A 24,990-nucleotide genomic window follows, 5' to 3' on the forward strand; every position below is an offset into this window, starting at 1 on the left:
TGCAGGCTCATCCTGACATGACTCATTCTGTGAGTGATTTCCTGCAAGACAGGAATGTCAGTGTTCTGCTATGGCCAGCGAAGAGCCCGGATCTCAATCCAATTGAACACGTCTAAGACCTGCTGGATCGGAGGGTGAGGGCTAGGGCCATTACCCCCAGAAATGTCCGGGAACTTGCAGGTGCTTTGGTGTAAGAGTGGGGTAACATCTCACAGCAAGAACTGGCAAATCTGGTGCAGTCCATGAGGAGATGCACTGCAGTACTTAATGCAGCTGGTGGCCACACCAGATACTGTTACTTTTGATTTTGACCCCCCCTTTGTTCAGGGACACATTATTCCATTTCTGTTAGTCACATGTCTGTGGAAATGGTTTAGTTTGTGTCTCAGTTGTTGAATCTTATGTTCATACAAATATCTATACATGTTAAGTTTGCTGAAGAAAAAAAAACAGTTGACAGCGAGAGGACATTTCTTTTTTTTTGCCGAGTTAAGTTCTGTCCTTGTCTAATGATGTTATGATGTTGTTTTATGTGGACCCCAGGAAGAGCTTTTGCAACCGCTAATGGGGATCCTAATAAAATACCAAAAATGTTAATGCCCATATAATGAGATTTGACAAGGCCATGTAGTGTATTTTGTCTAGTGTGAAATGTTTAATTTTGTGAGAAGCTCAAGTTATAGATGTAGAATAAAAGACATGATAGCTTCTTTACTTCCTGGAATTTATTGAAAGTTACTGAACTTGTCAGAAGGGAGGGACTGGAATACAAACAAATGCTGTTATGCTGAAAATACAGTAGAGTCAATTTATTTTTGCAATAACCAAAGATAAACAATCAAATCACACTAACACGAGTCACATTTGTTTTAAGCGATGGCCGCCAAGTAGTCTTTCACTTCTGCGGGTGACAGTCGCCTGAAGCCGGCTTCATTGCAGATCCCCACTTCAATATTGTCTTCGGTCATCTGACCCTCAAAGCTTTCCTGTGAATAAAATATAGCATTCAGGATTCTGCTCATGACCGAAATGCAAGATCACCACAAGAGGCTGGTCTCTTAATAAACATGTGTCTGACATCAGGAACACATAGAAGCCCAGCAGGAGAGGCTTTCAAGAGAGTAACTCACCTTCAAAGTCAAGATAGCTGTGTGAATGGCATCCTCCAGTTCCAGGTCCTCATTGTATCTGAGCAAGACATTCAATTTACCTCAAATGTATATAAAGGGTTACAAACAGCTGCAGTTTAACCTCAACTGTTGTGAATATGGTGCCAATTGGACTGGGGGAGAAATAGATTGAAATACCTTTTCTCAAGGAATGTTTTACCATTGACGTAGTTCTTCCCCATAGCGGTTGCTTTCCATGCGAAATATGCTCCCTGAGTAGAGAAATCAAACCATGATGTCATCATAATCTCACAAGAAATACTGAAGGCAAACATGTTCAGATAGCAAAATGTGATAACGAGCCCTTACAGATGGATCAGACTGGAAAAGGTATGGTCTGTCCTCATCCCAACCAGCGATCAGCAAGGATACTCCGAAAGGACGGACACCCCTGCAGCAATAGACAAAACATTTAAGCCTACATGAAACAAATTGACTCCCTCGTGAATGCCTTCATTTTTTTCAATTTTTTTTTTTAACATTCATTGAATGATATCAGATTAGAATAGCTGTTGGAAAAGCATTCCTCATTAAACTGGTTGAGAGAATTCCAAGTGTGTGCAAAGCTGTCAAAGCAAAGGGTGGTTACTTTGAAAAATCTAAAGTGTATTTGACACTTTTGGTTACTACATGAATTCATACGTGTTATTTCATAGTTGATGTCTTCACTATTATTCTACAATGTAGAAAAGAGTACAAAATTAAGAAAAACCCTGGAATGAGTAGGTGTGTCCAAACTTTTGAATGGTACTGTACTGTATACAGACATACAGTTGAAGTCAGAAGTTTACAAACAGCCAAATACATTTAAACTCAGTTTCACAATTCCTGACATTTAATCCGAGTAAAAATTCCCTGTCTTTAGGTCAGTTAGGATCACCACTTTATTTGAAGAACGTGAAATGTCAGAATAATAGTAGAGAGAATTATTTCTTTCATCACATTCCCAGTGGGTCATAAGTTTACATACACTCAGTATTTGGTAGCATGGCCTTTAAATTGTTTAACTTGGGTCAAATGTTTCACAAGCTTCACACAATAAGTTGGGTGAATTTTTGCCCATTCCTCCTGACAGAGCTGGTGTAACTGAGTCAGGTTTGTAGGCCTCCTTGCTCACACACGCTTTTTCAGTTCTGCCCACAAATTTTCTATAGGATTGAGGTCAGGGCTTTGTGATGGTCACTCCAACACCTTGACTTTGTTGTCCTTAAGCCATTTTGCCTCAACTTTGGAAGTATGCTTGGGGTCATTGTCCATTTGGAAGACCCATTTGCGAACAAGCTTTAACTTCCTGACTGATGTCTTGAGATGTTGCTTCAATATATCCACATCATTTTCCATCCTCATGATGCCATCTATTTTGTGAAGTGCACAAGTCCCTCCTGCAGCAAAGCACCCCCACAATGTGCTTCACGGTTGGGATGGTGTTCTTCGGCTTGCAAGCATCCCCCTCTTTCCTCCAAACATAACAATGGTCATTATGACCAAACAGTTCTATTTATGTTTCATCAGACCAGAGAACATTTCTCCAAAAAGTACGATGTTTGTCCCCATGTACAGTTGCAAAACGTAGTCTGGCTTTTTTTTTTAAATGGTATTTTGGGAGCAATGGTCCCACAGTGTTTATACTTGCGTACTATTGTTTGTACAGATGAACGTGGTACCTTTAAGCATTTGGAAATTGCTCCCAAGGATGAACCAGAATTGTGGAGGTCTACAAAAAAAATGTATGAGGTCTTGGCTGATTTCTTTTGATTTTCCCATGATGTCAAGCATAGAGGCACTGAGTTTGAAGGTGGGCCTTGAAATACATCCACAGGTACACCTCCAATTGACTCAAATGATGTCAATTAGCCTATCAGATGCTTCTGAAGCCATGACATCATTTTCTGGAATTTTCCAAGCTGTTTAAAGGCACAGTCAACTGAGTATGTAAACTTCTGACCCACTGGAATTGTGATAGTGAATTATAAGTGAAATAATCTGTCTGTAAACAATTATTGGAACAATTACTTTCATACACAAAGTAGATGTCCTAACCGACTTGCCAAAATTATAGTTTAAGAAATTTGTGGAGTGGTTGAAAAACGACTTTTAGTGACTCCAACCTAAGTGTATGTAAACTTCCGACTAACTGTACACACACACACCTGTTCTGAAAGGCCCCAGAGTCTGCAACACCACTAAGTAAGGGGTACCATGAAGACCAAGGAGCTCTCCAAACAGGTCAGGGACAAAGTTGTGGAGAAGTACAGATCAGGGTTGGGTTATAAAAAAAAATATTAAAAACTTTGAACATCGTACAGAGCACCATTAAATCCATTATTAAAAAATGAAATAATATGGCACCACAAACCTGCCAAGAGAGGGCCGCCCACCAAAACTCACAGACCAGGCAAGGAGGGCATTAATGAGAGAGGCAACAAAGAGACCAAAGATAACCCTGAAGGAGCTGCAAAGCTCCACAGCAGAGATCGGAGTATCTGTCCATAGGACCACTTTAAGCCGTACACTCCACAGAGCTGGGCTTTACGGAAGAGCGGCCAGAAAAAAGCCATTGCTTAAATAAAATAATAAGCAAACATGTTTGGTGTTTGCCAAAAGGCATGTGCGAGACTCCCCAAACATATGGAAGAAGGTACTCTGGTCAGATGAGACTAAAATGTAGCTTTTTGGCCATCAAGGAAAACGCTATGTCTGGCGCAAACCCAACACCTCTCATCACCTTGAAAACACCATCCCCACAGTGAACCATGGTGGTGGCAGCATCCTCATGCTGTGGGGATGTTTTTCCCCATCGGCAGGGACTGGGAAACTGGTCAGAATTGAAGGAATGATGGATGGTACTAAATACTGGGAAATTCTTGAGGGAAACCTGTTTCAGTCTTCCAGAGATTTCAGACTGGGACAGAGGTTCACCTTCCAGCAGGACAATGATCCTAAGCATACTGCTAAAGCAACACTCGAGTGGTTTAAGGGAAAACATTTAAATGTCTTGGAATTGCCCAGACCTCAATCCAATTGATTATCTGTGGTATGACTTAAAGATGGCTGTACACCAGCAGAACCCATCCAACTTGAAGGAGCTGGGGCAGTTTTGACTTGAAGAATGGGCAAAAATCCCAGTGGCTAGATGTGCCAAGCTTAGAGACATACCCAAAGAGACTTGCAGCTGTAATTGCTGCAAAAGTTGGCTCTACAAAGTATTGACTTTGGCGGGGACGAATAGTTATGCACACTCAAGTTCTGTTTGTCTTATTTCTTGTTTGTTTCACAATCAAAAATATCTTCAAAGTGGTAGGCATGTTCTGTAAATCAAATGATACAAACCTCCCAAAAATCCAGGTTGTAAGGCAACAAAATAGTAAAAATGCCAAGGGGGTGAATACTTTCACAAGCCACTGTATGACTATCTTTTTCAGCCAATTTCTGTCTTTGATATATGGCAGATCAACAAATTCCCTACCTTCTCCCTCTTCTACTTTCCTCCTCCATTTTCACAGTAATGCTTCAATCAGTTGGTTGTAACTTTGGATTGAGCAAACATTCCCATATATTTTCCATTGCTGCACATGACATAACTCCACCATTCCTATTCATAATAAAAAATAAAATGTATTCCATAAAGAAGCTTTTCAGTATATTTCAGTTTAACAATAATATTTGTTCTGTCTTTTCTGGAGAATAAAATTGAAATTACCTTTGTATGGCTTGTTTAAAAACAGCGCCTTGAACAAAGTTTCATTTTCAAATAATCAAAAATGATAAGTTATCTATATAAAGGCAAAAAAATAAAATTGAACATAGGATGAGCCTTTCTAAGTAATCTACTGGAGAACCAGTTTGGGTTTAAGTGTATCAGTGAAGCTTTTAGTTAGAGGTATAATGCTTTAGAATTTAATTATTTCAGCCCCCCAAACTCATATTCATTATATAAATAGGTACGTTTACATTTTCTGGCTTAGAGCGCCAAATAAAGTATATTAATATAAATATTATTTGCTCATATGAATTAAAAAACAAGTAAACTGATTAACTCTTTAGTCCTATCAATGTGATTTTTTCATAAATGGTTATAGAATCTTGTCTATTTTTGCTAACTTTCTATTGAAATTGGTTGTGGTCAGTTCATTTATATCGTTAGGAATATGAACACCAAGTATGTCTACGTCACCACCAGCCCATTTTATTGGTAAACTACAAGGTAATGTAACATTTTTGTATTTTAACGATCTAATACGGTACAGTTATCATAATTGGGTTTTAATAGAGTTTTTCTAGAATTCTTACTTAACAGTCTGAAAACAAACATTGAATAAACAACAGTTGACTTTTAGCCTACTCCATACCCTGATTGTGTGTATTCCTGCATGACAGAGGCCACCCTCTGAACAAGCTGAGCTGTGGGGATGGGCTCCTGGTACACCAGGAAGTACTGCTGGGCCAACTTCCTGGCTCTTCGGAGCAGCACCCTGCCAACACAACAAAAATAATCTCTCTAGCTGCACATGTACTCATTACAGTCAAGGACTGTAGCTTTAGTTCACTTTGTTTATTTACCTTATTTGATCATGTACACTGTAAGATGTATGATCTCTTAAATAGGCCTATTCTTTGAAAAACAACAATGTGCCTATGAAGTGGCCAGTATACTAGAGTGCCTAGGGAGTGTCATACGAATAGTACATGCTATGTGTTTAAGTTAAATTCCATTAAGCAGGAGGTCTCATTACCTGTAGTCAGGTCCCATGCCACTGTACACCATGCCAATGTGTTTGGTTATGGGCTCCACTTTGTGAACACTGGTCTCGTCATAGAGGATGGACTTCTGTTTCTTTTCTGTTGCCAAGACAACTCCATTTGAGGCTGGAAGGGGAACAAAAATACATAAATTCAAATGCTTGGAATCAGCTCTCTTTAGGCTACTTGAGAAGGTGATATTGAAAGTTGAGTAGTGACTTGTACAACCCTGATGTGTTTAATTGGGCGGGTACTGATGAATGAAACACTGAATAAACGGGACACGTTTTATATTTTTCCGTAGCTGGTTCGGAGAGCATTTTCACTAACATGCTACGAAAAAGTCGCTTGGTATCAAACTGGCTTTAAAAGTGTTACACGAATAAATAGACAGAGTGGATGTAAACAACCGGCATCAAACTGCTGTTTTTACTAGCTAGGTACTTACCTTTGATTCCCACAGCGGGAGCACCTGCGGCCACAGCTGCCAGGGCATATTCAATTTGGACCAGTTTCCCAGAGGGGCTGTTGGAAAAAGGGAATATATGTAATTCAATCTTAGTTACAACCATTTAGCTATCTCACTAGCTAGTTCGCTGTGTAGCCAAAACCCGAATAGTTGTGTCTATGTAGCAAGCTAACGTTAGCCAGTTAACGTTACACAGTAGCTATGGGGATTGTATCTAACTTGCTAACACCAAAAATAGTTAGCAACTGCAGTACACATATTCTGACATTAGTTAGCCTACATTAGACATGTTATCTTAGAGATTAATTAGTTTACGCTATCTAACCCGCTTCAAGCTATACATCAGTGGCTTCAACTCAACAGTTAGCGGTAGGAAGCTAGTTAACTAGCTTACGTTAGCTGAGCATTAGCAACATCGGCGTGACACTGCATCTCTTGTAGTGTTGCCTCAAGTGCATTTAATGGCCATATAGTAAGAGCAATATCACAACTATTGTAGAAAATGGCTTCATGGTAAGGTGTTAATTGAGTACAACTTGTGTTGCTACGCAGAAATATATTGTTATTTTAAGTTACCTGAAAGTAGTGAGGGAGAAGCTGTATCCTCGTTCAGCCATTGTTGATCTGTCTTGGGGAAAGCTTTGCTGGACGGACCAGATGGCGGAAATGAGCTTCATGAAGTTCCGCTCATTGCTCTGTTTGTTCTTCGATGAGGTTTAACCGCGGTTGGCATCCAATAAATAATGCATTACCGCCACCTACTAGATTGAAGTATAACTCCCTTAAACTTTCCTTGAAAATAAAAAAATTAAATAAACAATTTAAACAAATACCAGTGGTGTAAGGTAAAAAAAAAAAAAAAACTTTAAAGTACTACTTATGTCGTTTTCTGTGGTATCTGTACTTTACTATTTATATTTTTGACAACTTTTACTTCCCTATATTCCTAAAGAAAATAAATGTACTTTTTACTCCATACATTTTCCCTGAAAATACACCCAAAAGTACTCGTTACATTTTGAATGGAAAATGGCCCAAAATGGTCCAGTTCAAACTGGTCTAATTCACTTATCAAGAGAACATCCATGGTCATCCCTAATGCCTACACAAATGCTTCGTTTGTAAATGATGTCTGCGTGTTGGAGTGTACATTTGATCAATTCCATTTACTTTTGATACTTAAGTATATTTTAAACCAAATACCTTTAGACTTTTACTCAAGTAGTATTTTACTGGGTGACTTTCACTTTTATTGGGGTAATTTTCTATTAAGGTATCTTTACTTTTACTCAAGTATGACAATTGGGTACTTTTTCCACCACTGCAAATACCCTACTATCTAACCCTACACTCACCACCCTACTCCACTATTTAAATTTATCTAGTCCTCCCTCAAGCCAACAGCCTGAAAGGACTGGACACTCTTCTGACGTCAAGTCTCGTACACCCAAATACCTCTCTGCAGCTGCCACCACAACTCCAATTTTCTGCGACTTACGTTGATAACCACTGCAATAAACGCTACAAATTCAATCTTACTGAAGCATATATCACTTGTTGGTCTATCCCTCTGTACTGGTACAGATCTACTACTGCTCTCAGGATCCCTCGCCCTTGACCCATCTTCCTCTACTTTCTTCACTGCCTCAGCATACGACAACTTCTGCACTACTCTAACCCTGGAAACCTCAACCTGCCTCTCTCGTACCGGAGATTTCTGATCCTCAGCCCCATGGCTACCCCTACAATTAACACATACCACTGCTTTCCCCAACGCTACACATTCATTTGACTCATGCTCTATATATCCTAACACCACTTCTCAACAAGACTCAACATCAAAACTCAAAAGAACAGACGACTCTTCTGTTTGACCACTCACGCCACTGTCTGCGTCGCACCAAATGACTAGCATCCCAAACACCGGGAATCATTCCCTTCAGTTAGTCAACTTTCACATTTACCACTACCCCAGTAATCACTCCTTTCAATGGCGCCCTTTTATTGAGAGCAAAACAATTCACACCTATTGTCCCCATTCATTTAACGCGGAAACACAAACAATTATCAGAAGACCACTTCTGGTTACCTTCACCGATTCCACAGTACCCAACTTTCTTTTCACCCACCCTGAAACCACAACTGGATCAGCCAAAAGGCAAGGATCCACTTTTTCCAAACATGTCACTCCCAACGTCAGACTCATCTTTATCCTGACCATCGGTGCAAGCCTCGGGCTCCCGAGAACTTCACCACACCTAGCCCCTCCGATACTTCGCCCTCACTCACATTTCTCCTCCTGTCTTCGATCCGGTGTACAGCTCACCCTGCTTACACTTTCTACCACTCTTCTTTAACAAACAATCTCCCTTTTCCCCGCCATTTGTAACCGGTTCAAGCTCACCCTCTTCCTCCTTATGTCGAACTTCCTCTGCTTCTCTTTATCTCTACATTCCTCCTCCGTTTTCCAAGTATACGTCTCCTTATGATAATACTGCACTTATTCTGACATACATATTGTTCTTGCACTCTCCAGAGACACCATTTTATCAACCTACTCATTTCTCTACGAAACATGCACATAACTTTCAGATGATCCCCTGAATTAATAAATATACTTTATTTTTGTTTACAAGTATTAATACATTTGATTGGTATTTTATATTGCGTTGTTTTGTTCTTGTGGTACCGGGGTTTTTGTCTGTCTGTGGATGTTTCCAACGAAGCCCAAAGGCCTGCAGATGGCGATATAGAGTTTAATCTTACCGTCAAAAGCGAATGGGGGGGAAACTGGAAAAATACATAGCTACTTTCTTTATGAAACACTATTATCCACCAACATGCTACAGTCAAAGATTTGTACAGCCATCTGTGCTACAGTGGCTAATGCTAGTCCCGGATGTTGCCTATAGCTTTCTACCCTAAACCTTTTAAATTTCAACTTCAATGGGGGTAATGTCAGGGTTGTAATGTCCCAAGGAACCCAGAGAGCAAGGACCCTGTATGTTGCAGCAGTCAGTTTTTTCACCACTGGTCATGTTGTTTTAAAACACTAATGTGGACCAGGACTAGCAGTAGCCACTGTAGCATGGTGGTGGAAAATAGTATTTCATAAAGAAAGTACGCATATTATCTGTTATTTCCCACCTTCTCGCCATTAGATTGTGTTGGGGAAATCGACACCTTGGAGAATATTTTATGAACCGGTCCACACCATACCCCCCTCCAAAAAAAAGTTAATCTCAACGCCTTCATTTTCAAATACACAACAGTCAAGAGTTTCTCAACCATTGTTTTTTCTGTAATCAAAAACATCTAATTCCAGGGCGCTGGTGCTTCCTCCAGCGACTTTGATTATTGTATTTCAGATAGAACATTGACATGGTATTTGGAAGATCTGACACACTACAGACGGGAGGGATTGAGTTATTTGAGCATCTTTATTCAAGATAAATCCTACAAAACAGGAAGCACGCAAGATAAACAGAACTTGACATACAGATTAGAAATAGGATAGCCACTGAGTGAAGAAATTGTATTGTATTGGCATTGTGTAGATATCTTAAAAATTGGGGTCATTTTTTTTCTTCAAACTGACTTTTTTTTGACAGATTTCTACAATCATTCAATATTTAAATCTGAAATATGTATGTATTTGCCAAAAATAACTATAGCAAATGTGGTAGAAGTTTAAAATACACACAAAACACTCAACTTTGCACAATTTACAGTAAGGTTTATTATCAAAAATATCAAATATTCCACTTATAGTATTTATTAGCAGCAATATGACACTCCTGTTGAAACTTCATAAAGGATAACTGCAAAAGCATAAGTTCTGATCATAAATAAAAGAGTTGAGCAGCATTGGATAGTTATGAGCTTAGTAGGAACGGATGGCGGGAGGGATAGCAGCACAGTCCTCTGCATCGAGCGAGTTATCAATAACCGGTCTGTATTTCAGAGTTACCTTTAACAGAAGCACAAAAAGGAGAGATGGGTTAGTGATAGCAAATTAACATTGGCAAGCACAGACTCTGCTACTATTGTGTTGTTAAGAATTAAAGAATGTTACAATTAATCCTGTCATTTATATTTAGAAAAATAAAATTAGGAAAATCTGTAGTTAAACACAATCATTAGGCATTGGACTTGATTTTGTGAGCGTACTTACCTTTCCCGTCTTAGGATCCACAGTGGACATGGTATGTTTCCTCCAGTGCTCTTCAATGGGCTTCCTCACCTGTCCCGCCAGAGGCTTGGCATAGTCAAGCTCATCCATACGGTCCTGCAATGGTACATAGGAATCTTTCAGAATGAAACATCAGTCTACAGACTGGTCCAACTACTACTGGAGAGAGCTCCTATAGTTTATGGTGGATGTTTGTGTGATGACAAAAGCAGTGTCTGTTCATATGCATTACTTTCAGCTCCAAAAACAAACATGTCCACATCGAGGCCCCTACCATGAAGCAAAATGGAACCGTATGCATACGAGCAATATCGCTTTGCCAGACAACAAATTGTCATTGCAGGCCAGGCTAGTATAGGAGTGGTTTGTGTCTCTTCAGTTCTTACCTTGAAGTCCTCTCTGGAGTGGGCTCCCCTGCTCTCCTGGCGCTGCTCGGCAGAGTTGATGGTCTGCACAGCGTTCAGCATGAGGTTCTGCAGCTCCAGGGTCTCCACCAGGTCAGTGTTCCACACAATACCTAAGGGGAGGAGAAAGAGGGAACTTTAACACTGCTTCAGAACATAATCACTGCTGCAATCAAGCCCAACAATGGGAAAAAAGACCTTCTGCCCTTGCGAGATGGGGCAATTGAAAGACAATTCATATCATAGGGAATGAGATGCTGACCTCTGTCGAAGGTCTTGATGTCGTCCAGGGTCTGGTAGACGGCATCCATCTTGTCACATCCCTCCTTCAGGACCTTGCCGGTACGGAACACAGCGGCGTGGTTCTGCATGGTCTGACGACAGAGAGAGGAACAAAGGTTAAGCAAAGAAGTGATGTATTTAACGCTCATTACCAGTAGATTTGATGACCATCCAAAGTAAATTCCTAATATGGATGTGCTGCATATCAGTTCCATTCCCCCCTCAAAATTGTTTTTAATCCATACCTTCTGCATGTTCAGTCTGATCTCGGAGGTCCTCATGCTGCCGTTAGCAAACCTCAACTTGTCCAGGTTGGCCACAGACTCCTCTCCTGCGTTGGGCTTCAGGGGGGAGAGCTTCTCTCCTGCAGAAACACCACATTGCCAGGATTGTCTAACTATTTTTCCAAGGGAGCCTTGGCCTGGCCATTACATTAAGAAGTTCTGGGACAATGCATTAATGCATGTGCTTTTGTCTTGACATACAGGTAAGGGTTAAAGAAGAGAATTGGTACCTGGATTGCAGATGTCAGCGATTGTGTGGGCGCAGGCACGTCCAAACACCACCAGATCCAGCAGGGAGTTGGCTCCCAGCCGGTTGGCACCATGGACACTGGCACAGGCAGCCTCACCACAGGCAAACAGCCCTGGCACCACCTTGTCACCCTCCTCGGGCGTGTAGGTGATGACCTGTGGAGAACACGACAGTAAATCATAAAATGATCTGCGGTACAGCAGACATATTACATCACAGCTGACAATGCATAAATTATATGATAAGATCGTTTGATTACATTAAACCTAAGAGAGGTCCAGTTTAAAGACTCACTACATCTGTCTCATTAGATTTGCTTACCTATATTAGGGTTATTTCATAGGACTTTTAATAAGAAGATACGCAAATGTATTACATTTCTTTTCAATGGATGCTGCTAGTTACCTGTCCCTTGTAGTTGGTGGGGATTCCTCCCATGTTATAGTGGACGGTGGGCAGGACGGGGATGGGCTCTTTGGTGACATCCACGCCGGCGAAGATCATGGCGGTCTCAGAGATGCCTGGCAGGCGGGTGGCCAGCTGCTGTGGAGGGAGATGGTGCAGCTGCAGGTACGCATGGTCCTTCTCTGGGCCACATCCCCTAGGAACACACAGATAAAAGTCTGTTAGCATGACAGTTGTCTTTCACACCTGAAACTCATAGCAAGGTGGAAACATCTCAATTGGAATTTGTGGGTAGATTCCATGTGAATTCCATTTCCTGTCATTCAGCAGGTAGCCTAGCTACCTGCTGAGGTCGATTTTAGTTTACCAAAGCATGAATAGATGGATTCTGGATTGACTAGCTATTTGACACATTGTTTTAAAAATTTGCATGCCAATATTAAATATTAGTACCAACATTTTTTTTTTTTTTAAATACAATAAAAAAATATGCATGAAATGAAATGTATGGAATGTATGCATTCACTACTGTAAGTCGCTCTGGATAAGAGCGTCTGCTAAATGACTAAAAATGTTTAAAAAAAAAAATCAATGATCTGACATCGATAGAGCATGCAGTCACACATCAGTTATCCAGCATCAGCACAATACTTCTACAGGTGCTCAGGGAAGGCAGAGCATTGGTGGTGATCTTACCTGCCCTCTCGGATCTCGATGGTAATGGAACGGGACACGACGTCTCTGGAGGCCAGGTCCTTGGCGTTGGGGGCGTATCGTTCCATGAAGCGCTCGCCCTCACTGTTGATGAGGATTCCTCCCTCACCACGGCACCCCTCTGTGATCAGACAGCCGGCTCCATAGATACCTAGAGGGATTACATTACGTCATATGTTATATGAAACCAGCACCGAGGGCACCGATGGACTTCACTTAACTCCCAATGATATTTATAGTATGATTATGTATCCACAGTATGTAAACAGACATGTTTGCCAGCCCTCTGACTTCTATGACCATGTGATTTAATTGTCACCAACGATACTAGCCATTGTCACCAACGATGTCATGAAACACACATGATAATTCGCAGTTACCTTCAGACTAAGGACAGAAACACTTTCAAGATTACACTTCTAATGGATAGGCCTATTCTGAATGTTTATCAACTCTTCTCAAATAAATGTTGATTTCATGTTCTTAAGTTCACTCCCTAGCAGACAGGCCTCTATTGCCAATCTGACACTGACCTGTGGGGTGGAACTGGACAAATTCCAGGTCTTGGCAGGGCAGGCCTGCACGGGTCACCATGGCATTACCGTCTCCTGTGCTGGTGTGGGCTGACGTGCAGCTGAAGTAGGTACGGCCGTAACCACTGCAGATTGAGCAGAGTGGCAGGAGTAAGACTCAGGGCAAAATATGAGAACTTTACATCGTCATCAAGGAGGCACCTTCTGCTCAGGGTGAGGATGTTAAAAAGTTAACATTACAACTGGTATAACTGGTAAAACAAAGCTCCCAGATTACTTGGAACAAGCCTTCTAACTAAACTTATTCACTACAGAAACATCTACTACAGAGCCAGATACATACCCGGTGGCGATGACTGTGTTCTTGGACCTGAAGCGGTGGATGGATCCGTCCTCCATACACAGAGCAATCACTCCTTTACACTCTCCTTCCTCCATCAGCAGATCCAGGGCAAAGTACTCCACAAAGTAGCTGGTGTCATACCTCAGAGACTAAATAGGTGAGAAGCATAGAAGAGTGATAGATGAGTGAATCCAGCAAAAACAGGACTGAATGAGATTCTAAAAGCAGAGTTTGTCAGTAAAATAGGATTCAGAGGAACAGCAGAGAAAGGGTATGGAAATTTAGCACAACTGCAAGTGGTGGATTATGGAATTTTGAGTCAAGACATTGTGACATACCCGTCCATAGAGTGTGTGCAGAAGGGAGTGGCCGGTTCTGTCAGCTACGCAGCAGCACCGGTGGGCCTGGCCTCCCTTGCCAAACTTCAGACTCTGGCCACCAAAAGCCCTCTGGTAGATCTTGCCATCCTCGGTACGGCTGAAGGGCATGCCAAAGTTCTCTAGCTGGGTACATAAAGAAGACCTGTTAAATCACTGGCACGCCAGCTTTCAGTTATTTTCACAACAGGAAGCTAGAAATAGTAAGTTAGCCAATAAATAATACATTGTTTTCATTTTATCAGCGCTTGTTTTGACCTTGTGCCAATCCTTTCTGATTGGGGGGGGTTTGCAACCAGGAAACAGCAGAGCAATTTCTGCATATTGCACCTTTAAGCATGAGACTTTTGCTTACACCACCACTAGCATGTATTTTTACATTACATTTGCGTCATTTAGCAGACGGTCTTGTCCAGAGCGACTTAAAGGAGCAATTAGGGTAAAGTACCTTACTCAAGGACACATACACATTTTCCACCTAACTTTTGGTTACTGGCCCAACGCTCTTAACCACTAGTCTACCTGCTACCCCACGCTTGCCACATTCCCTTACTGGCCCCTTCTACCAACTCCCCAAACGAATGTTTGGAGAGGCTGGTTACCTTTCCAAACATTCGTTTTTCATAAAGAACCATCAAAGGCATGGTTTCATTTAAGTGAGTGAATATCCTGCTTTACCATTTTGTTTTCTTTGACATATCTAAAAAGCTGTGTGTGTGTTTCACCTCCACAACGGCATGTGGGGCCTGCTCTGTCATGTAGTGGATGGCATCCTGGTCTCCCAGCCAATCAGATCCCTTCACTGTGTCGTAGAAATGCCACCTCCAATCATCTCCCTCCATGTTTCCAAGGGCTGCGTTGATCCCACCCTAAATCCAAAAACAACTGTTCAGGACTTGAACTATGGCCTTTTTTTGTAGATATTGCACGGAGGTAGGCCTAATACAAGTGTAAAACATTATGTTGGCTAATAAAGCCACTGCAGTGGGATATGGTTAATTCACTGTGAATTTAAAATGGCATTGCTGCCTTCTGTGTATAATGCAAACAGAGTTGATGAGACTTATTATGCAACACATGACTTTAAAAACGTCTTAGGGATAGGCGTCCTGCCAACGGGACAGTTGTAAATCATGCAGTGCCTTGTCTCGATCGCACATTTTAGAGAAACAACAAATGCCGGTACATATAAGTGCCTTATATCGGCTGAAAGCTTAAATTCTTGTTAATATAACTGTACTGTCCAATTTACAGTAGCTATTACTGCGGAAAAAATGCCATACCATTGTTTGAGGAAAGCTCCTAACAACTATTTTTTTTCTCACCGCGATAGGTTTTATAAATTCACCTCTGAAGGTGAAATGTGTTATTACATTCTGAAATCTTGCTCTGATTTATCATCCAAAGGGTCTCAGAGATAACATGAAGTGTCGTTTCCTGCAGCACCCGCAAGGTCCCCCTGCTCAAGAAAGCACATATACATGCCTGTCTGAAGTTTGCCAATGAACATCTGAATGACTCAGAGGACAACTGGTGAAAGTGTTGTGGTCAGATGAGAACAAAATGGAGCTCTTTGGCATCAACTCAACTCGCCGTGTTTGGAGGAGAAGGAATGCTGCCTATGACCCCAAGAACACCATCCCCACCGTCAAACATGGAGGTGGAAACATTATGCTTTGGGGGTGATTTTCTGCTAAGGGGACAGGACAACTTCCCCGCATCAAAGGGACGATGGACGGGGCCATGTACCGTCAAATCATGGGTAAGACCCTCCTTCCCTCAGCCAGGACATTGAAAATGGGTCGTGGATGGGTATTCCAGCATGACAACGACCCAAAACACACAGCCAAGGCAACAAAGTATTGGCTCAAGAAGAAGCACATTCAGGTCCTGGAGTGGCCTAGCCAGTCTCCAGACCTTAATCCCATAGAAAATCTGTGGAGGGAGCTGAAGGTTCGAGTTGCCAAACATCAGCCTCGAAACCTTAATGACTTTGAGAAGATCTGCAAAGAGGAGTGTGACAAAATTCCTCCTGTGATGTGTGCAAACCTGGTGGCCAACTACAAGAAACGTCTGACCTCTGATTGCCAACACAAGGGTTTTGCCACCAAGTACTAAGTCATGTTTTGCAGAGGGGTCAAATACTTATTTCCCTCATTAAAATGCAAATCCTTTTATAACATTTTTCACATGCGTTTTTCTGGATTTTTTTGTTGTTATTCTGTCTCTCACTGTTCAAATAGACCTACCATTAAAATTATAGACTGATCATTTCTTTGTCAGTGGGCAAACGTACAGAATCAGCAGGGTATCAAATACTTTTTTCCCTCACTGTACACTGCTGCCATCTTGTGGACACCATCGGAATTACAGAATTACAGAGTGATGGCTAGATGTGGGACCTTTCTGTTGCATTTCAAAGATGGTGGTAGGAAAAAATAAGTGGTTTTCTTTGTATTTTCTTCTACCAGATCTATTGTGTTATATTCTCCTACATTCACAAACTTCAAAGTATTTCCTTTCAAATGGTAACAAGAATATGCATATCCTTGTTTCAGGGCCTGAGCTACAGGCAGTTAGTTTTGGATATGTCATTTTAGGCAAACATTTAAAAAAAAGGGGGCTATCCCTAAGAAGTTTTAAGGGGACAATGTGTGATATTTCCTGCTGTTACATGGTCATTTCCCATTGAATCATGTAGAACATATAACTTGATATACCTGTGCAGCCACCGTGTGCGACCTGGTGGGGAACAGCTTTGTGACACAAGCTGTGTTGAAGCCAGCCTCAGAAAGGCCAAAAGCAGCACGTAGTCCTGCCCCACCGGCACCCACAACCACGGCATCAAACTCATGGTCTACCACGGGGTACTGTGTGGAGATCTGCAGGGACCAGCAAAAACACAAGCACAAAACATTAACATTTCAGTATTTTCTCTAGCTAGAGTTGTATAATACAAATTGTTTCTACAAGCACCGAGACAAATTAAATCTAAAAGACAATATATTTTGTGCAAACATATTGAATCCATTCATACAGTCATGTCAAAGATGAACATGGAGTATGCAGACTTACGCCATCTGACACTTTAGCCTTGTTCTTCCCGTAGATGGAGAAGTGGAGCTTCCTGGAGCTCTGGGATACTGCCAGAAGCTAAATGGAGAAAGAATATAGAACATAGCCTATGATAAAAGCCTATGCTTGGCTATTGATTAAAGTACTCAATTGCAAGAATGAGACTTATCCACAAAATGTCAAGTCAATTTATGCCTTGTCTTTGGGCCTCTAACGTTAGTGTAGTTTGCTCAATGTTTTTAAAATGCAGTGACAACACAGCCAGCTGATGGTTACATAATTAATTAAGGTGAGACTGCTGCAGCAACATGTAGCCTAACATGGAACCCAAACCGGCTGCGCGCGTGCGCCATCGTGCATACATTTATTTTATCCTCCGACACCAAACGCGATCACGACACGCAGGTTAAAATATCAAAACAAACTCTGAACCAATTACATTAATTTGGGGACAGGTCGAAAAGCATTAAACATTTATGGCAATTTAGCCAGCTAGCTTGCACTTGCTAGCTAGTTTGTCTATTTAGCTAGCTTGCTGTTGCTAGCTAATTTGTCCTGGGATATAAACATTAGGTTGTAATTTTAAATGCCAATCACCATATAAGTTAAAAGATGAAAAAGCCTAGAAGGAGGAGAGATGACTTGAAACGATTCGGTTTATGTTTGGATTAATTGTCAGAGTAGAGGACCTTGTGCATTTCAGGTAAAATAACAATTCAATGTTTATATTCCAGGACAAACTGGCTAGCAACAGCAAGCTAGCTAAATAGGACAAATTTGCTAGCAAGTGCAAGCTAGCTAGCTAAATTGCCATACATGTTTAATGCTTTTCAACCTGTCCCCAAATTAATGTAATTGGTTCAGAGTTTGCTTTGATATTTTAACCTGCGTGTCGTGATCGCGTTTGGTGTGGGGGGACAAAATAAATATACGTACAATGGCGCACGCGCACAGCCGGTTTGAGTTCCATGTAACTGTGGAAAAAAATAAAAAAATAAATCACAACATGCATAAGTGCTTAGCAGCATCCCAAACAATATTTCTGATACGAGAGATACATGTGTGGGTGTATAAAGTGTTAGACTTATTTACATATTTTGTGACAAAGATTGATTTAAAATCATTACTAGGTAAATGCTCTCTAGGAACATATTCTCTCCCGTCCTCCAATCTAAACAAATAACTTCCCTGCTTATTACTTCAGCAAACATCCTCAAAACACACAAACAGCAGCCCGCATTTCAGGGCGTTCCTGCATGTGGGCATTTCAGCATCTGCAGGAACCCATCTTTATACTTTTATTGGTACATTTTTAAGCTACGACTCCGGTCCATAGGCGGGAAGCAGGGGCGCTCCAGTACAGTCGATGGCGGTAATGCACCATAACGTTGGATGCCAACCGCCAATAAACCCCACAGAAGGCAGGACGAAAACGGAAGCTAGCTACAGCTACCGGTAGTGTCTTTCGCCCCTGCCTGTCGAGTACTGTTATCCCGCAGTTCTGTTAACGATGGCGAGGGAAGGTGTTTGGCAGGCGGGAGCGAAAGACACTGTGTGCTAGCTTATGTAGCAAGTCATAAGGAGGACTCCGGTACACAGCAGTCGGCTAGCTAGCACAGTGTCGCCCCCGCCTCCCGTGTACCGGATTAGCTAGCGGTAGCCCCCGCCTGACGGTACAATTTTCTACGGTACACAGCAGGTGGGAGCGACACCGTGCGCTAGCTAACTAGCAAGCTAGCACACAGTGTCACTCCAGCATACCGCCGTACTACAAGGAGGCGGGGGCAACCGGTAGACAGTGTCCCTTGCCCCTGCCTTTCAGGAACTGTTTTCCCACAGTTCTGTTAACGATGGAGAGGGCAGGCGGGACCTAGTTAGCCAGCAAAGAGGACTCCGGTACACACCTGGCGGGGGCGAAAAACCTCAGATAAGTATTATTTCCTTTTTGACCCACATCCAAAGGCGTCACACAAGCATGACAATGTTTATTTTTTATTTTTGTATTTTTTTTGGAAGGAAAGGCGACCAAAGGAGGAATTGGCTTTGGGGGTGACCAGTGAGATATACCTGCTGGAGCGCGTGCTACGAGTGGGTGCTGCTATGGTGACCAGTGAGCTGAGATAAGGTGGGGCTTTACCAAGCAGAGACTTGTAGATAACCTGTAGCCAGTGGGTTTGGCGACAAGTATGAAGCGAGGGCCAACCAACGAGAGCGTACATGTCGCAATGGTGGGTAGTGTATGGGGCTTTGGTGACAAAACAGATGGCACTGTGACAGACTGCATCCAGTTTGTTGAGTAGAGTGTCGGAGGCTATTTTATAGATGACATCACTGAAGTCGAGGATCTGTAGGATGATCAGTTTTACGATGGTACGTTTGGCAGCATGAGTGAAGGAGGCTTTGTTGCGATATAGGAAGCCGATTCTAGATTTAATTTTGGATTGGAGATGCTTAATGCGAGTCTGGAAGGAGAGTTTACAGTCTAACCAGACACCCAGGTATTTGTAGTTGTCCACGTATTCTAAGTCAGCGCCGTCCAGAGTAGTGATGCTGGACGGGCGAGCAGTGATCGATTGAATAGTATGCATTAAGTTTTACTTGCGTTTAAGAGCAGTTGGAGGCCACGGAAGGAGAGTTGTATGGCATTGAAGCTCGTCTGGAGGTTAGTTAACACAGTGTCCAAAGAGGGGCCAGAAGTATACAGAATGGTGTCGTCTGCGTAGAGGTGGATCAGAGAATCACCAGCAGCAAGAGCGACATCATTGATGTATACAGAGAAGAGAGTGGGCCCGAGAATTGAACCCTGTGGTACACCCATAGAGACTGCCAGAGGTCCGGACAACAGGCCCTCCGATTTGACACACTGAACTCTATCAGAGAAGTAGTTGGTGAACCAGGCGAGGCAATCATTTGAGAAACCAAGGCTGTTGAGTCTGCCAATATGAATGTGGTGATTGACAGAGTCGAACGCCTTGGCCAGGTCAATAAATACGGCTGCACAGTAATGTCTCTTATCGATGGCGGTTATGATGTCGTTTAGGACCTTGAGCGGGGCTGAGGTGCACCCATGACCAGCTCTGAAACCAGATTGCATAGCGGAGAAGGTACGGTGGGATTCGAAATGGTCGGTAATCTGTTAACTTGGCTTTCGAAGACCTTAGACCTATATCTATCCTACCCTGTCTTTCTGTAGCAGTTTGGGTCACGGCAGCTTTCCAATCTTTGGGAATCTCAGACGATACGAAAGAGGTTGAACAGGCTAGTAATAGGGGTTGCAACAATTTCGGCAGATAATTTTAGAGAGGGTCCAGATTGTCTAGCCCGGCTGATTTGTATGGGTCCAGATTTTGCAGCTCTTTCAGAACATCAGATAATCGGGATTTGGGTGAAGGACAAATGGTGGGGGCATTGGCGGGTTGCTGTGGAGGGTGCCGGGCAGTTGACCGGGTTAGGGGTAGCCAGGTGGAAAGCATGGCCAGCCGTAGAGAAATACTTATTGAAATTCTCAATTATAGTGGATTTATCGATGGTAACAGTGTTTCCTAGCCTCAGAGCAGTGGGCAGCTGGGAGGAGGTGCTCTTATTCTCCATGGACTTTAGTGTCCCACAACCTTTTTGAGTTAGTACTACAGGATGCACATTTCTGTTTGAAAAAGCTAGCCTTAGCTTTTCTAACTGCCTGTGTACATTTGTTCCTAACTTCCCTGAAAAGTTGCATATCACGGGGGCTAGTCGATGCTAATGCAGAACGCCACAGGATGTTTTTGTGCTGGTCAAAGGCAGACAGGTCTGGAGTGAAACAAGGACTATATCTATTCCTAGTTCTGAATTTTTTTGGAGTGGGGCATGCTTATTTAAGAGGGTGAGGAAGGCACTTTTAAAGAATAGCCAGGCATCATCTACTGACGGGATGAGGTCAATATCCTTCCAGGATACCCCGGCCAGGTCGATTAGAAAGGCCTGCTCGCAGAAGTGTTTTAGGGAGCGTTTGACAGTGATGAGGGGTGGTCGTTTGGTCGCAGACCCATTACAGATACAGGCAATGATCGCTGAGATCTTGATTGAAAACAGCAGAGGTGTATTTGGAGGGCGAGTTCGTTAGGATGACATCTATGAGGGTGCCCATGTTTACGGATTTGGGGTTGTACCTGGTAGGGTCATTGATAATTTGTGTGAGATTGAGGGCATTAAGATTAGATTGTAGGATGGCCGGGGTGTTAAGCATGTCCCAGTTTAGGTCACCTAGTAGCACGAGCTCAGAAGAAGGGGGGCAATCAATTCACATATGGTATCCAGGGCACAGCTGGGGGCAGAGGGGGGTCTATAGCAAGCGGCAACAGTGAGAGACTTGTTTCTGGAAAGGTGAATTTTTAGAAGTAGAAGCTTTAATTGTTTGGCTACAGACTTGGATAGTAATACAGAACTCTGCAGGCTATCTTTGCAGTAGATTGCACCACCGCCCCCTTTGGCAGTTCTATCTTGGCGGAAAATGTTATAGTTAGCGATGGAGATTTCAGGGTTTTTGGTGGTTTTCCTAAGCCAGGATTCAGACACGGCTTAGACATCCGGGTTGGCAAAGTGTGCTAAAGCAGTGAGTAAAACAAACTTAGTGAGTAGGCTTCTAATGTTAACATGCATGAAACCAAGGCGTTCATGCAGGAACCAATGGGGTGCTCGGGGGGAACGCCCCAAATTCCGGGCTGCAGTTTCACACTATTACAATTAAGAGCTGGCCAACTCTAGCTAGCTAAAATTAGCTAGCAAAGTTACCAATTTGCCATAGTTTCAACATCCCCTCTTGAAACACAGCACGCATTCAAAAGAAAGGTAGCCGATAGACATTAGTCATCAAACATAAATCAATGACTGATAGACAACACAAACAAAATCATCACAGATTCAGCCACCACTGGGAATTAGCCTACTGCTTGGTCAGCCACATCGTTAACAGCTTCTTAGCTAACTTGTTTTGATTGACCTTCAACGCACTGATGTTAATGGCTACTGCAAGGTAGCCATACACGAGCAATACAAATTATATTTATTAAGCTATTCGTCAGAATCGCCATGGATATTTATGAAAACTATTGAAGCTGTGACAAATTAAACTAGCTCCCAGAATTGCATAGCAAATTATACTTAGGAAACTAGCTACGAAACTCCGTCAATGGTGAGACATCATTGACCAGCTGATGTTACAAAACAAGGTGGGTTAAAGTTAAATTCTCCGCGAATACGAACACATTCATGAGTCCAAAAGATAAGGTAGTTCATAGTGATATTCTATAGCAACAGTTTATCTCCAAATACTTACCGCCTTAGCTGACAGGATGTTTTTGGTGAGAACACGGGAGGCAGTACACACCAAGGCCATGATGGGTGCTCGCTTCGTCTGGGGAAATCTACGTCACCAAACTGCTCTGACACGTGCCGGAGCATACCATCTCAAAATGAAAATAAATAGTCCTCATTTATATATTTATTAAATCATCAAGTAACTTCCTATATTACTGTTTTGATATTTCACAACTCATAATTCGGTTTACATCATTATATTGACAATATCTAAATTAACTAAAATGTAACTCCCCTCTGCAAAGTCTAGTTGGGAAATTGCGCTATGTTTAACCCGGAAGAGAGACGAATGCAGTTCGATTGAAGAGACTTTATAATTCTTGAACAGAAGGTATCTGCAATATTACTTAAGCCATGCTTTCCTTTTGGTAGCTAACACTTTCTGCAGGTTATGTATCAGGTCCTATTAACTAAGTTCGTTTGAACGGAACTGAATTCAGAATGCATCGATCCAAGATCAGTAAATAAAGCTAGTTAGCTAACGAACTAGCTCTGATTCAAGCTTATAAAAAACTCCAGTTTGACAGTCAACCATCGAGCCATTTCTGTCAACTTGTAGTTCATGTAGATAGTAAGTAGGAACAGTAGAAACGCACCCGTCAGAATCATGACGAATATGGTCATTTGTAATACCCCAAATTTAAATGCCTTTGCGTCAATAATTTTTATTTTCACCAGTGCAGTTTACCCCAGATTGTGAGCAGTTCATGCACATTATTAATATGCAGAGATGATGTCACTCATTCAATTTATGCTACCTCTGCAGGCCAGATGAACAACCTGAATGACCCCCAGGAATGGAACATCAGGCCAGAGCAGAGAGGGGGTGGTGGTGGTGGCAGCGATGGGAACAAGTGGAACTATGCCCTACTGGTGCCCATGATCGGCCTCGCTGCCTTCCGTAAGTACTGCATTACAGAAGTTGCCTCCTCAAGACTTCAGAAGCACAGAGCAGGTTGCCTGTTATGACTAGACATAATAACAATGTTACTGACTGCATTACTGGGCAATCAGAGGGCCACTGTGCTCAGTTTACATACATCAATTTTAGGCCAATGAAAATGTACTGTACTGTTGATGTCTTACCATATGCATTAACTCTCAATGCACATCCTGAAATCCAAGATTGGCATGTCTGATGACAAACTTTCATTTGGTAAGATAAGGTCTAAGTAAGTGGCAACATTGTGCATCCACAACTTGTAAGGCACAGGTAGATAGCAAGCTAAATGCAAACATCTTTCAGGGTGGATATGGTCCAGAGAGTCACAGAGGGAAGTGTTGGAGGTGAAAGAAAAGTATGACAAGAGCATGCAGGTCATCCGCGATAACATGGAGCTGAAGTACAAGGACACGCTGAGAGAGAACCGACGGGAGACTGTCCACCTGGAGCTGGAACTGGAGAAGGAGAAGAACCGCGTGCAGGGCTACCGCCAGGCCATAGCCTCCCAGAGCCAGCAGCTGATGGAGGAACGCAGGAGGCTTAGCCAGGAGCGGGAGGCCCTGACTAGGGAGAAGAGCCGGCTGCTGCAGGCTGGCGGAGCTGGGGCCCTCCTCCACACGGCTCTGGAGAGGGAGAGTGAGAGTGAGTGGCACCGGGGAGCCATAGCCGCTCTGAGGGAGGTGGAGGAGGGTCTGGTGGAGAGGCAGGGGGCTTTCTGCAGCATCCTGGTGCCCCGGGAGAAGAGGCTGGAAATGGAGAAGGACTTGCTGGTCAGAGCTGGCAGAGAACGGGCTCTCGCCCAGCTGGATATGGAAGCCGGCCTCAAGGACATCTTTAAAAATGACCGCCACTGTGCACAGTACCTGAACACAGACAAGCGCAAGAACGGTAGTCTGATGTGGATCTACCTCAGATACTGGCAGCTGCAGGTCACACTACAGAAACACAGGAGAGCAGAGGCCACATTGTTGGGAACACAGTCTAGCAATCTATGATGTCACTGGGATTATGACCCAAAGTGATATTTATTCATGTGTAATATGTCCTATGAGGAAGGACAAGCATTTGAAATGAGTACAGAAAATTATTGTTGATAATCTAAAAATGTGTATCTGAAAGACAAAGTAAAAACTGTAAACAATATGGTTAACCCTGTAAAGCACTTATTGAGCCTAAAATGTTATTTGCATGACCAATATCCTATTCATAGAATCCTATAGTGTTTTATTTTTTATTAAACTAAATGTTTCCATCATTTTTATTTCACCTTTATTTAACCAGGTAGGCAAGTTGAGAACAAGTTCTCATTTACAATTGCGACCTGGCCAAGATAAAGCAAAGCAGTTCGACAACATACAAAAACACAGAGTTACACATGGAGTAAAACAACATACAATCAATGATGCAGTAGAAAAAAATAAGACTATTTACAATGTGAGCAAATGATGTGAGATA

At 42.5% G+C, this 24,990-nt stretch overlaps 3 protein-coding genes across 3 annotated transcripts; 1 reads left to right on the top strand and 2 right to left on the bottom strand.

The window, feature by feature from the left end:
* Positions 1-707: 707 nt before the first annotated feature.
* LOC115175585 (proteasome subunit alpha type-2) lies at positions 708-8,773 on the bottom strand. The gene is made up of 9 exons (XM_029734930.1): positions 8,668-8,773; positions 6,955-7,170; positions 6,358-6,434; positions 5,903-6,035; positions 5,519-5,641; positions 1,479-1,560; positions 1,308-1,381; positions 1,131-1,188; positions 708-986 (listed from the first exon to the last, which is right to left on the bottom strand). The coding sequence occupies exons 2-9, from the start codon at positions 7,053-7,055 to the stop codon at positions 870-872; spliced, it is 765 nt and encodes a 254-aa protein (XP_029590790.1). The 5' UTR covers positions 7,056-7,170; positions 8,668-8,773; the 3' UTR covers positions 708-869.
* A 1,026-nt stretch (positions 8,774-9,799) lies between these two features.
* LOC115175586 (succinate dehydrogenase [ubiquinone] flavoprotein subunit, mitochondrial) lies at positions 9,800-22,657 on the bottom strand. The gene is made up of 15 exons (XM_029734931.1): positions 22,552-22,657; positions 17,238-17,315; positions 16,883-17,044; positions 14,888-15,031; positions 14,124-14,288; positions 13,786-13,934; positions 13,443-13,567; positions 12,892-13,060; positions 12,196-12,391; positions 11,771-11,945; positions 11,502-11,620; positions 11,237-11,348; positions 10,957-11,087; positions 10,553-10,666; positions 9,800-10,348 (listed from the first exon to the last, which is right to left on the bottom strand). The coding sequence occupies exons 1-15, from the start codon at positions 22,609-22,611 to the stop codon at positions 10,262-10,264; spliced, it is 1,986 nt and encodes a 661-aa protein (XP_029590791.1). The 5' UTR covers positions 22,612-22,657; the 3' UTR covers positions 9,800-10,261.
* A 59-nt stretch (positions 22,658-22,716) lies between these two features.
* ccdc127b (coiled-coil domain containing 127b) lies at positions 22,717-24,790 on the top strand. The gene is made up of 3 exons (XM_029734932.1): positions 22,717-22,923; positions 23,359-23,493; positions 23,839-24,790. Exons 2-3 carry the CDS (start codon positions 23,364-23,366, stop codon positions 24,528-24,530), a joined length of 822 nt encoding a protein of 273 aa, XP_029590792.1. The 5' UTR covers positions 22,717-22,923; positions 23,359-23,363; the 3' UTR covers positions 24,531-24,790.
* Positions 24,791-24,990: the final 200 nt, after the last annotated feature.

This window comes from Salmo trutta, chromosome 36 (assembly GCF_901001165.1).
Source record: "Salmo trutta chromosome 36, fSalTru1.1, whole genome shotgun sequence".
Taxonomy (NCBI): domain Eukaryota; kingdom Metazoa; phylum Chordata; class Actinopteri; order Salmoniformes; family Salmonidae; genus Salmo; species Salmo trutta.

Coding starts and splice junctions, on each gene's coding strand:
- ccdc127b (XM_029734932.1), top strand. CDS start 23,364: ATGAACAACCTGAATGACCCCCAGGAATGGAACATCAGGCCAGAGCAG. Junction 23,494..23,838: donor GATCGGCCTCGCTGCCTTCC/GTAAGTACTGCA, acceptor AACATCTTTCAG/GGTGGATATGGTCCAGAGAG.
- LOC115175586 (XM_029734931.1), bottom strand. CDS start 22,611: ATGGCCTTGGTGTGTACTGCCTCCCGTGTTCTCACCAAAAACATCCTG. Junction 17,045..17,237: donor AGGCTAAAGTGTCAGATGGC/GTAAGTCTGCAT, acceptor TGGTCCCTGCAG/ATCTCCACACAGTACCCCGT. Junction 13,568..13,785: donor AACACAGTCATCGCCACCGG/GTATGTATCTGG, acceptor CTCAATCTGCAG/TGGTTACGGCCGTACCTACT.
- LOC115175585 (XM_029734930.1), bottom strand. CDS start 7,055: ATGAAGCTCATTTCCGCCATCTGGTCCGTCCAGCAAAGCTTTCCCCAA. Junction 6,435..6,954: donor TTCTCCCTCACTACTTTCAG/GTAACTTAAAAT, acceptor TTTTTCCAACAG/CCCCTCTGGGAAACTGGTCC. Junction 1,382..1,478: donor TTTTCCAGTCTGATCCATCT/GTAAGGGCTCGT, acceptor TTCTCTACTCAG/GGAGCATATTTCGCATGGAA.